Here is a 16,607-nt window from a genome sequence, read left to right on the forward strand (position 1 = left end):
TGCTAGTCTTCCTTCTGGAAAAGGCCAAAGAGACGCCTTCTGGCCCCGGCGCTGTTCTTCCTCCCCTAGATCCATGAGAGCAGTGCTCCTCAGCCTTTCAGACACCAGGGGACCGATCTTGTGGCAGACACTTTTTCCAAGGATCAGGGGCAGGGGCTGGTTTCCAGATGATCCAACACACTACCGTTTCTTTGCTCTTCACCTCTAATCTAACGTCACCACTGACCTGACGGGAGGTAGTGGTCAGTGGCCCAGGGCTTGGGGACCGCCGCACTAGAGAAGCAGTGACTCTGGACTGCCCATTTAAGGAACCCTGGTTTTCACTGGGCCCACCTGGACAGCCCAGGGTAACCTGCTTCTTGTGAGGTGAGCTGACAAGCAGCCTCAACCCTGGGCCTGCCGAGTGATACAGCACACCAGTGGGTCCCAAGGGTGAAGATTCAGATACCCTCGGAGGGGCTGCCCTCAGTCTGCCCAAAGGGGACTCCACGGAACAGACCAGACCGTGTGGGCAGCTCCGCTTACTAAAGGGCCCCACAGACTCGACTGACACAATGCTGTACCCGGAACACGGCACGGTTATTAAAAACCGTAATGGTTCACATCGGTTTCCCTCACTTAGACCCCATGCCCATAGACGTTTCAGGCATAAAAACAAGAGACTGAAAAGCGTTCTTACAGAAGCACATGAAGGCACACAGACACACGTCCACCCTTCAACAATCTACACGGCATCCTCTGGTAACATGAATCTACACATTTTATCAACAACCCCTACCAAAAATCAATTATAATTAGTTCAGACTCCAGAAGAAATCTATTTTGAAACACATTTTAAGTAATTTCCAGGTTACTCTGGCCTCAGCCAATGATTACAGGTATCATATATCAAAAATATATCCATAACAACACAGTACAATTCTTTTAAAGAAAAAAAAAATACTCATCTGTTGTGTTTCTTCTTCAAAACACATAAAAGTACTTGAGTTGTTGTGCGTTTTTTTAAACCACTCTCCTGTGCTTGAGGCGACCAGGATGTGAAATTTCATGGAGGATTTTCTCATTATTAACAGAGGTTCTGAAAATTTAACTGTGAAAACCTGTCACCCAAAATGCAGTGTGAACCATCTAAACCGAAAAGGAGTGGGATGAAGTGAGAAAATAAGATCACGACGTGAATGTAAAAGTTAGGCAGAAAGACTGTAACTTCAAAAGCTTTGGAGGAAAAGCATTTTCATGCACATGAGTCTTAAGAAATGGCGTATTCCTTGTGCGCATCTCATGTTCAAAACTGGAAAAAAAGGAAGCCCTCTCCTCCTTATGCCTGTGTTTGCTTACATGTCTGTAACCCACGCGTGTGACGCGTACATGGCACTGCGTACGTGTCACCAGCAGCTCATTGCTGACCTCCATCTGGAAGTCAATATCTGCACTTTCACCTTTAGAAGGTTAAAATCAGCAACTCTCACTGGATCCTCAGGCTGGATCCTTTAATTCATTTGAAATCTTATTCAATCAACAAACACGTATCAAGCCTCTATTCTATGCCAGTCATAGCACAGTTCTCAACTCACTACATTAAAAGAAAAAATTAGTCCTGTCCAAGTGTAATAAATAACTCACTTAAAAAAAAAACAACTACCAATTATTTTATCCTTATGTATAATAAGCTTTTAAAAATGAACACTACTTTAAACTACACATTTGATCTTATCTGCTGCTACTGCTAAGTCGCTTCAGTTGTGGCTGACTCTGTGTGACCGCATGGACTGCAGCCTACCAGGCTCCTCTATCCATGGGATTTTCCAGGCCAGAGTACTAGAGTGGGTTGCCACTGCCTTCTCCGTTGGTCTTATCTAGTCATCTGTAAACCCGTCAATTCCAACTTGATCACACCAAGCCGGTGTCAGCAGACCAGAGAGGGCAGATAGCTCATTTCATGCCGCGAAATTTTCAGAACGGAGGAAGGCTCTTTCCTCCAAAGCCTCTTCTTTGGACAATCCCAGAACTACTGAACTGAAATCACTTGGCTAAAGTCATTAAAATTAACATGCCCCTGGTCATCGGAAAGGAGGGAGCCCGAGGCGAGGGGACTCACTCAGACTGCTCAGCTGGCGGATGACGGCAGCCAGGGTGCTGTTGGTCACACACTCGAGCTCGCTGGTGATGCCCTCGGGCAGGGCCCCCCGGCACAGGTGCCGGGGCTCGATGTTCCTCTTCACTAAGGGCATGGCTCACGATCTGAAAATGAAAAAGATGGTTTCAGAAGCTCACAGTCCCAGCGTAACACGCCTGGAACTTCGGCCCCCTGGAAAATCGACTCTTGCCCAGGAATCCGCCTCATCCTATCACTTCTATGTGAGCAAACTGGCTAAACACGCAACAGATGTCGAAGTACTTACATAAACGTTACAGGTTTCAAAGATATATGGACAGCACATTCTACTTTTATAGAAAAACGATGTATGCACAATTTCTAGTTAAGCATGGCAAAAATAAAATACTTGAAATTACTTCCCATCTAATTTTGCTTACTGTACAATTAATCTAAATCTGAATTTTTCCTGTGATTTTACTCATTATGCAAGAAGATGCCTGCACATTGGCATTTAACTTCCAGCAGTACTCTTCATTACAATTCAAGTCAAATGACTAAAGAATTTCAGAATTGTATAAATATGCTTTCTACTTTCAGGCAACTTTCCTATTTTCTAATAACTCATCTAATCTCTTTTTAAAATTCCATACAATGAAGCTCTTCAGTTATCCCATAGCATGATTAAGTAGAATACCTTTTTTCTTAAAAAAAAAAAAAAAAAAGGAAAGAAAGAAATTACGGAAGCAACTCCACAGATGTTTAAAACAGTATGAAGCTCTCAGAACATCTTCCCGTGACCATTCCAGTCCATGTGAATCATCTGGAAGATGGTCTTTTGGGTGAGTAGCCAACTGAGTGAGACAAACACAATTAGTCAGTTTTTCCAGATATCTCACTGCTGGTGGTTTTCAGATGAATTTTGTTGTGATCAGAGGGCATGCTTTGTCTGATTTTATTCTTTTAAATCTGTTTTGTTTTACGGCCCAGGAAACGGTGTGTCTTGGTGAATGCCTCACACGTGCTTCAAAAGGCTGTGTATCAGCTGCAATGACTGACGCTGCTGCTGAGATGTTCTGTATCCTTAGCTGATTTTTAATACACTCGTTTCATGAATTACTGAGAGGGGTGTTGAAGTTGTCAGTGATCACTGCGGATCTGTCAATTTCCCTCTTGAGCTCCATCAGTTTGTGTTTATGTATTTTGAAGGTCTGCTATTGAGCATATACACGACATTTAAGATTCCTGTGTCTTCTTTTTTAATTTACTGCCTTTGGTTGCCCCGGGCCTACATTGCTGCTCATGGGCTTTCTCTAGCTGTGGCAAATGGGAGCCACTCTCTAGTTGTGGTGTGTGGGCTTCTCACCACAGCGGCTTTTCCTGTTGCAGAGCATGGACTCCAGAGGCATGGGCTTCAGCAGTTGCAGCTCGCAGGCTCAGCAGCTGTAGCGCCTGGGCTTAATGGCTCTGCAGCACGTGGGGGTCTTCGTCCCTCAACCAGGGATCAGACCTGCATCCCCTGCACTGGCAGGAGGATTCTTAACCCCTGGACCATCAGGGAAGTCCCCACTGTATATTCTCAGTGAAATGACCTCATTATCCTTCAGTGATGCTCCACTTTTTCTGGGAGATCGCTGGGCTGGCTGCCCGTGTTTGGATCTGTGATCACACTGACAGGTATGCAGGAATTCTGTCCTCAGAATAAACATGATCCCAGCAGAAGTGGCCACACAGAGCCTGTGCTGTGACTCCGCTGTACTGTCCACTGTGAAGGGCAAGGTTGCATGCAGCTGCTTCCGGGTTTTACAGCACTCCGCCTGCCGGCTGATGTCCCCAGGAAGTCACGTGTCCTCAGTCAGAGGGGAAACCTGGGCTTCCCCAAGGCCCAGCCCATTCCATCACCTTCTAGAGTGATACCGCCTGGCCTCTTCCTAGTTAAGCTTCAGATGAAAGTCATGATGAAGTGAGGGGCGAGGTGGGGGAAGGACCGTGGACAGTTCACCAGTCATGGTTCACTGGGATCAACGTCCAGGCTTTGCTACCAGAACATGGTTCGTCCACTTCTGCAGGATGAGAAAGAAAGGCACCGGGGTCCTGCCACTAACACCACACAGTCTTAACCAAGATGGGCCTCCGGTTCCTCTCCTGATCGACAGAGCTGCTATTCTTGCCGGGTCCTGAGCTCTCATAGGCTTTCCTTGCTCGCAGTTAGATATACTTCGCTGGCCTCCAGAAACATTCACATTGGATTCGCCTGCACACCAAGTATCTGCACTTTGATGATACTTCACCCAGTGGAAATGCAGAGAATAAACATCAAAAAATAAGACAAAAATCCCTTTCCTCAAGGAATTAAAGGTTCACTGAGAGAGACACTGAAAGTTGTCTTCAGTGTCTTCAATGAAGTTACAATCCAGGGTGACAAGCACTAGTTTAAGGTATTTCTCATTTCCTGGGAAGTTAAAACACAACTGGAAAGACTTCACTGATGGGGAAGAGGGGGTAGGGTCAGGGTCACACTGCATCGCCAACCCCATGCGTGGCACATCGAGGCCACTCAGTAAACATCAGCAGGGTGGTGGAGTGCAGTTCATAGCCATGGCTTAGAAGCAGATCAGAGGTATAGTGGTGAGCAGAGCTGCCTTCCAAGCCTTAGAAGCAGCATCCTATTATTTTTAAAAAATCATCCAGTCTTTGCTCAAAACCCTCTATAACTAAATAATAAGTACCTCTGGGTGGGGAAAGCAGAGTTCTGTCTATGGACTAACACAGTGATACATATGAAACGGTCGTTCACCTTTCCTTGACATGTGGACCCTTCAGGTGGATGCTAACACCCAGCTGTAACTGAAAAGGCAGAGAACGGAAGTCAAGGCTGACATTCCTCTGCCCCTATGCATTCATCACTGGCTTCTGTCTCATTGCTTGTCTGCTGTAAGAAGAAGCCCCAGAGCCATCAGTCATTACTCACGAAGGAGACGCAAGCTGGAACCACTAGGAGGTAGTGGGCACACCCGTTAGAATGGACGAAGGCAAAACCACTGGCCACACCGAACGTTTGGTAAGGATGTAGGTAGAGCAGAGTTCTCTGCTGAAGGGAATGGAAAATGACCCAGTCACTATGGCAGTCTGGCAGGTTCTTAAAAGATTAAACACACACTTCTCAGGATGACCCTAGGATCTACTCCATGCCTTGGAACTCAGGCAAAAGTAAAAGCACACGTCCCTAAAAAAGACCTGTACACGAATGATCATACACCTTCATCTGTAAAAGCCAAAACAACCCCAGAATAGAAACAAGCCCAAATTCATCAATAAGAGAGCAGATAAACAAACGGCACTTCTCAGCAACAGCGAGGAATGAATCACTGATCCGGGAAACAACGTGGACGAATCTGGGATGATCATGCTGAACCAAAGTCAGACCAAACACAGCACAGCCAGAAGGACTCCATCTGTGTAACTACAATACTGTGATTTACAGTAACAAATATATATATTTGGTCTTCATCTCCATCGATGGCACAGAGCTCCAAAAACTCTCAGAATTCCTAAGTGACAAGAGCTATAAAGCTCTGCTTTGCAACAAACAAGCCAACCCTGTTGAACTATACCTGTGGATGTTAGTGAAGTGACTCTGGACCCTCCCTAAGGATGGGGGGCTGGTTACCAAGGGAACCAACCAGTGAGTAGGAGGCTTGAAGCTTCAGTCCCACCCCCAAATCCCTGAAGAGAGGACAGGGGCTGGAGGCTGAATTCCGTCACCCACGGCTGATGTCCTAATGCATCGTGTCCATCATGAAGCCTCCATACTCCCAAAAGGATGGGGTTCAAGGGCTCCCAGCTTCATGCACCAGATGCATTTACATGCCAGGAGGGTGGTGTGCCCCAAACTCACAGGGACAGAAGCTCCAGGGGCTCAGGACCCGCAAGACTTCGCCCTTTGTTCTCATCATCGAACTGCTCATCATATCCTTGAAGGTCCTTCTAACAAGCCTGCCATGAGTCTGGTGGGAAAACTGGCTTCCTGGGCTCTGGGCACCATGAAGCTCAGACGGGGCTGTGGGAACCTTAAATTTACAGCTAGTCAGCCAGAGTGCAGGTGACAAAGGAAGCTGGTGGGGCGCGGGCAGGGGGTCGTGGAGGATGGACCCTTCACCTGTGGGGTGACTGCCCTCCACCAGACACATGTCAGAACTGCATGCCCAGAGGCTGGTGTCGCCAAACTGCCTGCCACTGGAAAATCTACACGTCTGGTGTCAGACGAAGAAGCGCAGACACACGAGTGCTTCCTTTTACAGTCACGTTCTGGAAACACAAACCCATCTCCAGAGACACAGGGAAGATCAGAGGCTGCCTGGAGGTCCAGGAGCGACCGGGGAGGTTGACCAAGGCCAGAGGAACCATCCGTGGTGACGGTGTCCAAGCTCACGTCTGGTCTGTGCTGGTGGTTTCGTGGCCATGTGCACAGGTCAGAGTTCATCAGACGGTACATCTCAAACACACATCCTTTACTGTTGGTCAGTTACACCCAATATAACTGCTTAAAACTGGACCCGTGGGGGTGGATGAGAGATGCAGAGCAGAATACAAATTGGGAGGTGCCTGGAAATGTATTCCCTATTTAGATTCTGACATGATGGTCAGGTAGAAAGAATTACTGTCAGCCACAGACAAGGGACAAAAGACTACAACAGACCAGAAAGAAATAAATAAAATACACACACACACAGAAAAAAGATAAATTTAGCAACTCATCGGGCATGGCTCCAGAAGAGTAACACAAACAGCCATGGTTAATGGCTTGGTGAATCTGGCAGACAGAAAAGCTAGCTCAGTCCGAGGAAGAGCTTCCTCCTGCAGAGCTCCCTCCTTCTCAGGGGATGCGATCCCTCCCCCACCAGGCCCAAAGTCAGTACTGCAAAGAGGGTGAGCGCCAAGCAGAGACAGCTGCTCTGCCTGGCCCTGCCTCCCTCCTGCACCGCAGCCGGACAAGCCGGACCTCTGAGCCGAATCCGAGTTCTTCCATTAAACCCCAGTCCTCACCTACAACACGGAAGCAACAATGCCTGCTGCTCACCTCCAAGGGCTGCGATGAGACTGCACACCAGCAAGGCCAGGAATGCTGAAAAGTGGATCCCAAACCCCCAGATACTACTCCTATGAAGGAATCGAGGCTTACTTGACACATGAAAGAACTAGCCCCATCCCTCCCTCCCCTATTCAATTGGACAGGAAGGGGAGGACGGTTTATCAGCACCACGACTGGGCTGTGATCACATTGTGATGAGCAGGCCAGGCTCACGAGCTGCCTTCTGCCGTATTATTACTGCAGTATTCATTAGGATCCACACTAAGCGTCTGTTATGTGAATGCCCTTTTAAATAAAACTAAAATAGTAAACTTCTGTATTGAAGTATAATAAACATGTGACCTACACACACTTGACAAGCACAAGATTAAGTTGAGTGGCCATTGCATTATTTTCCTAAGAACACATGAAGAAGCTGAAACCATCGAGAGTGCTTTAAGACTTGTGAGGGAGACACGGCTTTCTGAAAAACATGAACCTCAAAGAATTCTCAGGGACTCAGACTCTACTATATGACCTATGACCTCAAGGTTTAATTCTCAAAAGGCTCTAGTTTTTGTTTGTGTTCACTCACTTGACCATAAATTGAGAGTCTTCCTGGAGATAAGTCAGCATCTCCTCTTCTTGTTAAGAAAGATGCAGCTCTCCTTTTTCTCCACCCTACTCCTTTACAGCAACCATCTGAGAATGACATTTGCCAAAGAAAGTAACGAAAGTCCAAAAATGCATTAAAAATAAATTTAAGGTCCTGGAGGAAGTGAACTATAAGATGCAAACGCAGATCATTTGCCAGTTGTGTAAAGAAAACACTATCGGCATAGCCTGAAATATCAACTTGAACCATACAAAATTGCCACTTTTGTTGGTCAAAAATAGCCAAATCTTGCTGATTCATAGGAATGACATAAAGTAAGGTCAAAATAGCAATAAATCTGTAGAACCTATCAACTGTTCCCTAGCACACGTGCTACGAATCTGTGGAGTCTCTGTATTTTTAGAAACCAAAAGCATCCTGATGGCAGTATTTTTGGCAACTAGAAGCTGCGCTCATGAAAGAAAGTTAAGATGAACTGAATGGTTATTTTAGTTAACTACACTCAATTGTTTGCACTGTGAAAGCAGGAAGAGATGTACTAGTGAAATATCTAAAATTTGCAACACTCGGTCTCAAAGAGCACACCTGGCATCTTGTTGGTTCCAACACAGTATGCAAGGTGGGTTATGATCAACTCCAAAAGGATCATTCGGGTTTCCAGGTGATGCAGAGTCCTGCCTCAAGGCCACAGAAGCTGAGCCCAGTACTAAGGTCATCTCCAGAACTGACCGGGCCCCTTGTAACTGTTGCCAAATAGCCCCCCGATCCTTACCAGCCAGTTTTCCTGACCCCAAATTAGGCAAAAATGCCCATCCCGGTACTCTCCCTATAGCACCCTAACCAATCACTTAATGCCACCTTTCAGCACAAATTTTCTTTGTCTTGAAGCTATACAAATTGGCTCAGTTCAGTCGCTCAGCTGTGTCCAACTCTTTGCAATCCCATGGACTGTAGCACGCCAGGCTTCTCTGTCCATCACCAACTCCCGGAGCCTACTCAAACTCATGTCCATAGCGTCGGCGATGCCACCCAAGCATCTCATCCTCTGTCATCCCCCTTTGCCTCCCACCTTCAGTCTTTCCCAGCATCAGGGTCTTTTCCATCGAGTCGTTTCTTTGCATCAGGTGGCCAAATTATTGGAGTTTCAGCTTCAACATCAGTCCTTCCAATAAACACTCAGGACTGATCTCCTTTAGGATGGACTGGTTGGATCTCCTTGCAGTCCAAGGGACTCTTAAGAGTTCTCCAACACCACAGTTCAAAAGCATTCAATTAACCCCCCAAAAGCACTGATTCTCCCTGGTCAGTCAGGAGGTCAGCCCACTACACTCACGGTGCCTACATGATCTCTGCTCTTTGTTCTCAATAAACTCACTCCTTTCTGAAATGATCTGTGCCTGGAACTTCTTTTCCAACCGCGTTCGGACAGGTCATTTTACAGAAAATCAACCAAAGAAACAAAATCATAAAGCTGATGATGGTAAACTGGTTACACATGATAAATGGGAACATGTTATCAATACATATGTAAGCATTTTACATGTCATTGACACCCACTACAACTTTATAGGCTGGCAGATAAAGATAAACTTAATAGATTAAGAACTCAGGGCTCAAAACTGTAAGTTATCCAGAGTGACGTGACTAGTAAGCGCAAGAACTTCAACTCCAAACCAGCTGTGGCAGGTGCCAAAGTCTTAGTATGTTTCTACAACTAAATCCTCCGTCAGCATCACCAAGTGAGGGTCCATGGTCTCCGAGGTGCTCTTAGGAATGTTTTTCAGTGTTTTCAGCAGCTTATCAAGATTGTGTGTGTGTGCTAAATTGCGTCATTTGTGTCCCAGTCTTTGCAACCCCATGGATTGTAGCCCACCAGGCTCCTCTGTCCATGGGATTCTCCAGGCAAGAGTACTGGAGTGGGTTGCTGTGCCCTCCTCCAGGGGATCTTATATTATTACACAAAACATGTCGGTATATTCCAAGACATGACAGCAAGCATACAAAACAACTGTTAACTCCTCCAAAGCTAAGTGACAGTTGTAACAGAGTTAACAAATAATGTTATACTCGTAGAATTTGAGAGGACATCTAAACATTGTTTCAGATAGCCTTTTTCTTCAAAAAAAAAACAAAGGCTATTTAATGAAGTTGGAACCAATGCATAACTTTTAAGTACTATACACAGCTTTCCAGTTACATTAACAGAAAGAAGAAAATGCCAAAATAAGACCTCCCAATAGATGATGCTGACTTTTACCTTTGAACTTAAAAGAAAACAGTAATTTAAACCCACAAGTGATATAAATGTGTTGCCTTGCTTTCATGAGTTTCAGATCACAACCACAGAAACCAAAATGTAGTGGATAGTACGGGCTGGTATTCAGCAGCGACTCCCAGCCCCTACCCTCGCTGCTACATCACAGGCTAGCAGGCGAACCCACATTTCTGAGGCCCCTGGCGAGGGGAGCCCTGAATTTGCTTTTGCCTCTTTCCCTATCCATATACCTTATATTTCTTTTTCTTGCTTTCTTTCACTGACTAGGACAATTCTGAAGTAAATGTGCAAAATATACAGGGGAGAATATGAGACCCAGTTTAATGAGTCAGAAACTTCATAGCCACATTTGTGGTTCACATAAAAATTAACAGGAAATGAATATATCAAATTTTAGTTTTCCTCTTTCAAATCCTTACTGTTGACTAGGAACAAAAGCTTGATATAATACCTGGCTGTTAATATTTATATATTAAACTATATTAATATTTAGGAACATTACCATACTTTCTCCTATTCTATTTCAAATTAACATTTTGAACTACAATGCTATAGAAAATAAATGGCTTTAATGATGAAATGCACACACTCTTACCGTGTAGCTGTTGACTTATGGGTTGCAGAAATGTCCCCTAGGTAGCATCACCACTGGCTCAGGTATCAGTAGTAACAGCAATCAAAATTAAAGCTAAAAAGGAAAAAGTAAAATTAAATACCGGCAAGCAAAATGCATTCGAGTCTCCAAGAAAAGTTTAAAATTCAAATTTCACATTTTGATTATTTCATCAGGGGAGCTCCAGTCCCAGAACTAGTTTTTTTTTAATTAGCAGGGAGCTAATAAGGAATGCACATTCCGGTATGACTCCCACTCCTTTTCTTGGAATGAGCTCTGCAAGTAACTTCAGGGAGTCGAGTAAATAACAGCCAAAGGGAAGAGACACAAAAGCCCAGTAAATCACAGGTCTGTTCAGTGGAACTGCTCACACACACTGCAGGCTTGTGACCGCCCTCAAATAATGGAATACCAATCCTTTGCACAAGAACTCTTATTTCAAGTCCATAAAAATTTTGGTGATCACTTCAAAAATATTTCAATAGTACATATGGGGATAAAACAGTGACAAAGACTCCATGTGGGCCGAACTGACCCTAGTGTTTCCAGGATGACTGACAGTAACAGCAAGTCTACAGAGTCACCTGAAGTTAAATACTGTTCACCAGTGAGAAGAAGCTATGTGGTACCAAAAAAACAGTATAGCTTCCTACTCAGAGTTATGGTTCACTGTGGAGAATACAGTTAAGAAAGGTATAGTGAACAAGCATTCATTCATCTAACAAAATTTTCCAAGTACCTGGCCTAAGTTGGCCCCCCCTTTCCAACATTGTGGACACAAAAATCACTGAGAAGACACCTGCTCAACCCTGTGAGGGTGGCGGATGCTGGCAGATACAACACGACACAGTAGATGCAGGAAAGGGCAGAGCGCCCGGAAGTAGGTGGAGTAGAGCAAAAGCTCCCTGGGAGATCAAGGGCGGGTGGGGAGGGGTGAAGCTAGGAAAGGAGGCCCAGGAAAGGACAGGATGCAATGTCCTTAGGGAAGGCGAGCAGCCCAAAGTCTAGAAAGGGCTGTGTTGTGAGCTGTATGTGGGCCGGCAGATAATGAATACCCAGAGTTAGGATCATCACCATCCTTTCGAAAGTGTGAAGAAAAAAAAAAAAAAGATCGTTCAATGACACTCTGATCCACACATGTCCTAGTCTGCTCACTTAAAATTAACGGCAGCACATGACTTCCTTCCCCTTTCTCAGGAGCAGCTGTACGGCGGGCGCTTGATTATGCAAAATTAAAAATGACTTTTCCCTAAGTCATTTGCATAAGTGATCATCCTATTTTCAAAGACAGAGAAGTATCTCTGGGTTTTAGACGATCTGGGCCAAATTGCCCCTGAACCAGATCACCTCATCTACATGACTCTGAAAGTAACCAGCATGTATGTTTCACTTTGGATAAGGTTATTATATATATCTGCTAGCCGTGCATAAGGGCAAGGCCAGTGTCCACAAACATGTGTCCTGGGTGACGCTTTGTATTTACAGCCCTGGGTTACCTCTTCCTTCGGGAAACACAAGTGTGGATTTCCCCATTCATGTGAAAGGCTATGCAACTAATATTCCGTTATCAGTTATCTAGTGGTAAATGTCTCACTGCAGACTAAGCAGAATGCTAATACGTCACTCACATCTAACTCAACCTTCGCAAGGCAGGACAGAACCATGCTCCCTGCCATTTCAATAAACAAAGAATGCTACCCACCATCCAACCAGCAGCCACGGCAGCTGCCCTGACAAGTCAGCCCTGAGGGGATTCAGAATGGAGAAAAATAGGATACTGGCCCTAAGCAGTTAAGACAGAGGACGAAGGACGACGTTCCATGAGCCCAGATCCCTGCATCCTCCCACACACAGAAAAGCACTAAAATCATTAACTTGAGACGTCTGTCTTTTATGATTGCTAGTGACCTTCTGATGCTCATTTGGAGCAGTTCCTCAGAGAAACTGCGAGGCTATCTTCCAGGCTCTAGTCCTCAGTAGGGCCACCCTCCCAAATGAAACATAACTCCCAACTTTCAGGCTGCGTGGTTTTCTTTGGTTGACACAGGTTAAAAAAAGAGGAAACTGGGGATCGGAAGGTGTCTTGTCCAGATGACAGAGCTTTGGAGGGGCAAAGTCCAGACAGGCTGTCTGGCCACCACTGTTCTCTTAGTTACCACGTCACACAATGTGCATCACAGGACCTCCTCGGGATGTGCACACGTGCACTCTTCTTTCCTACTGACTGGCCAACACGTCCAAGCTAAGTCAGGAGCTGTGAAGGGCTTGAAGAATTAACTCGGCTCTGTGAATGTGCTGCCTCACTTTACAGGGGAATGTGAATCTTTAACTCCTTGGAAGTTACAGGTGAAGGCTGTGAAGTGTGAAATGTAGCGCCTCTATAGAGAGGTGTCACACCAGCTCAGGGAAACACGGTTACATGCCACACCATCAACGTGTAACTCAAAGGTCTACGCCCCACCCACCCCCCGTGAAGCCCTGGCCATGGTGCTGAACACGCCGCTCCTCCATGATAGCTGAACGCGTGGCTACTCCTGGGAGCACAGAGCCTTTCACCTCCTGCCAACAGGCGTGGGTCTGTGATGGTCCCCACCACGAATGCCTCTTTTCTTCTGATTTCTGTGCATCCAAATTGGCTCCAGCCTTCACAGTGCAACCTAGAGTGGCCTCCTTCACCCACCCATTCCTCCCTTTGTCTACTCAAAGAACACTCACCTGCTGGGGTGATGTGTCAGGCTTCATGTGTGTATCCCTACCCTGTCAAGTCAAAGCCCCTACTGCACCCACAAGAACCTCCTGGTACCCCAGAAGAAAAGTCCTATCGACAAGGAATCAGCATTCAATGTGACGATGGTATGTGTGTGGTATCGAGTGCACAGGGGCGGAGTGACAGCCATGGGGGATGGGGGAGGAATTCACAACCTTGGCAACACTGCAGCCTTAATTCAGATGACAGGTGACCAAGACCTACAATGAGACAGGGGAGAAGTTTTTAACGGGAATGAGCTTGAGAGGCATGGTGCTGGGTGATGGAGCAGATGGGCACTGGGGTGTCTCAGGGGTAGGGCTGGGCCTGGGGCAGAGGCAGCACTTCCTGGCTCAGCTCCTCCATACACACCCCCACCCCACATCAATGGATGTGCTCCACAGATGGACACTGGTCCATGTACAGCCTGAGCCACAGACAGCACTTGAGTGATTGTTGACCTTGACAAGTGTTACTGAGGAGCTGAGTTTTCCATTTTATTTCTTAATTAACATTAAACAGCAATACATGGGGCCTTCCAGGTGGTGCTAGCGATAAAGAATCCGCCTGCCAATGCAGGAGACATAAGAGATGAGGGTTCGATCCCTGGGTCAGGAAGATCCCCTGCAGGAGGGCATGGCAACCCACTCCCGTATTCTTGCCTGGAGCATCCCATGCAAGGGAGAAAAAAGGGAGGGGGGAGAAAAAATAAAGAATAAGGAAAAACTATTATTTTGAAACTACAATAAGTCATAATGTAGATCAAGGAAAATCAACGGAGCCAGGATAAATATCTGTCTAGAAAAATATGTCTTTTTCTAAAAAAAAGCGGCAGAGAAGGGAGAGGAGAGTGGCTTGATCCTAAGTTCAGGTTATTTCAGATAGATTACAGGCCACTCAGCTTCTAAGCGGCTCAGCTGAACTTGGTCTACATTCTTCTGTGAAAGAAATGGTTGAATTTACTTACGAAATAACGCATTTTGTTCTAAACAGCATTTTTAAAAGGTCAGTGATAATAAAGCAGTCCCCGGGATTTTGCCCTTTCCTCTTAGTTCCTACAACATCCAAAGTCAACACGAAAGAAGGAACTCTGTGATGTGAAAACATCTAACCTGAGAACAGGTTGTGTCTAAATAACTCACTGGTAATCTGCCAATAATTAACCTAATCTGATTGTATCAGGATTTGTTTACTATTTTGGTCCCTGCCATCCTGCCTAAGCTTCTGAATTCCAGTTTTCCGGAAATGGGGAGCTGCGTACACATGACATGCACACATGGTCCAGGACGGTGGGTTTTGCACTTCAGTCCGGGGCCACCTTCCTCCTCAGACTCAGAGTCTAAGTTCCTCTCCCTCCAGGAGATCACAGCATCAACCATCTTCACTCTACACAGAGCAGCAGGAGAGGCACTGCGGTGTAAAACACAAGAATAACGTCGGCTGACATTCAGAGCCCACTCCCAACTAGGCGCACTCATTTAACAATGAACACAACCACATTAATAATCTTATGAGGATGCAGATGGAGAAAAATCCTCCCAGTTTTAAGTATTTGTCCATTTAAAAAGTATGTATCACAGATTTATATGTTAGGATCATAAAAACAATGGTTTCTCCCCCTTCATTTCATGATCAATGCTGCTGCTGCTGCTAAGTCACTTCAGCCGTGTCTGACTCTGTGCGACCACAGAGACAGCAGCCCACCAGGCTCCCCCGCCCCTGGGATTCTCCAGGCAAGAACACTGGAGTGGGTTGCCATTTCCTTCTCCAATGCATAAAAGTGAAAAGTGAAAGTGAAGTTGCTCAGTCGAGTCCGACTCCTAGTGACCCCATGGACTGCAGCCCACCAGGCTCCTCCGTCCATGGGATTTCCCAGGCAAGAGTACATGATCAATAACTACCCAGTATAACAGGAAGACAAAATGATCAATTCTTGATACAACGTGGCTGTGCAGAGAGCCATGGCTGGCCCATACTTCTGAGCTAAGAATCCCCAACCAGAGACTCAAAATAACCCAGATGGAGATCTGGGCCACACCAACGCCTCACAATCCATTCAACCACTGAGCATCTTCCTACGACACGTAAGAAACACAGTCACGAATCGGGCGGAAACAAGGCCTGAAAGCTCTACGTGGCCAGAGCGACCCGCACAGTGTCCTGGGAGGAGAGGACCAGCTGCCACAAACAAGACAAGACTTAGATGTGCGTGCAGAATAAAGTGACACCACAAGACTGATTCCTGTCCTCAGAGGCACAGGGACGATGCGAGGTCAATATAGACAAGTGCTCCACCACCAACTAAAGATGAAGGCGTCATGAGGGGGTCAGAAAGTTCCCAGGCCCAGAGCCTGTTCACAAAATAAAGTGTCTGTCCTCTCTGCTGAGGTCTGGGCAGCTACAGGAAATGCAGTGGCCGCAGCGGGAAGGGCCAGAGAGCCACCCACTGCTCAGTGCAGGCTCCCCTCTGGGTTGCCCCACCCCTGGGTGCTTCTCCTGAACACTGCTCAGGCAGGGGACACTGTAACCTCTCGTTGTGAACACCAGCTCTGTATTCAGTTCAAGCCTGCATCTTTCAAACCAGTGCTCTCTGTCTGCCCTTGGAAACCAAAGAATCCACCTCAGCCACCCCTCACCTCTGCAAGTTTCCAAGGATCTGAAGGCAGGGGAGGGCTCCCAGCCCCTCTGGCCTTCCCCAGGTGCTCCAGTTTGCCCTTCACAGAGGCAGGTGCATCAGAGGCACTGGGGGCCACAGGGCACCCTCCCATTAACACAGCCAGCCTGCCTGCTCACCGGCTTTTCCTTGGGGTCCCCGCACAATAAGCACCACCCCACCCCACCCCACCCCACCCCAACCCCACCCCACGGGGCGGCATAGCCAATTCCTGGGCAGGCTCCACAGGATTCCCCACCTGCCCCTCCTCCCCACCTGCATCTCCCACACCTGCCCTCCCACCTGTACACCCTTGGCCGCTCTCTGACCAATGAGTGATCGCTTACACTGCTAGCTGCAGGTGGAGCCCGTCCCATCCTCTGTGCCCACCAAACCAGCGGGGCAATGCAGGATGGCATGGTGCAGTGGGCTCTGGAGCCAGAATCCAGCTCAGACCGGGCTCCCACTTACACCCTCTAAGGCAGGTTATTTAAGCTTAAATTCCCTGGAATACAAAAATGAGACCAAGAATCAAAGG

At 46.7% G+C, this 16,607-nt stretch overlaps 1 protein-coding gene across 7 annotated transcripts in view; it reads right to left on the reverse strand.

Annotated features, from left to right (window-relative positions):
* Nucleotides 1-16,607, reverse strand: part of WASF3 (WASP family member 3) — a 74,746-nt gene that overhangs the window by 29,409 nt on the left and 28,730 nt on the right. For 4 of the 7 annotated variants that reach the window (XM_015098172.4, XM_042254869.2, XM_042254870.2 and 1 more), the window contains exons 2-3: nucleotides 10,653-10,745; nucleotides 2,099-2,241 (exon numbers count right to left, since the gene is read on the reverse strand). In XM_015098172.4, coding sequence (XP_014953658.2) covers nucleotides 2,099-2,231 — 133 coding nt within the window. In that variant the 5' untranslated portion in view covers nucleotides 2,232-2,241; nucleotides 10,653-10,745. Of the gene's footprint in view, nucleotides 1-2,098; nucleotides 2,242-5,066; nucleotides 5,187-10,652; nucleotides 10,746-16,607 lie in introns of all 7 variants that reach the window. The other 3 variants (XM_042254873.2, XM_060394091.1, XM_042254874.2) reach the window with 2 other exon arrangements.

The sequence above is a fragment of the Ovis aries genome, chromosome 10 (genome assembly GCF_016772045.2).
Source record: "Ovis aries strain OAR_USU_Benz2616 breed Rambouillet chromosome 10, ARS-UI_Ramb_v3.0, whole genome shotgun sequence".
Lineage (NCBI taxonomy): Eukaryota > Metazoa > Chordata > Mammalia > Artiodactyla > Bovidae > Ovis > Ovis aries.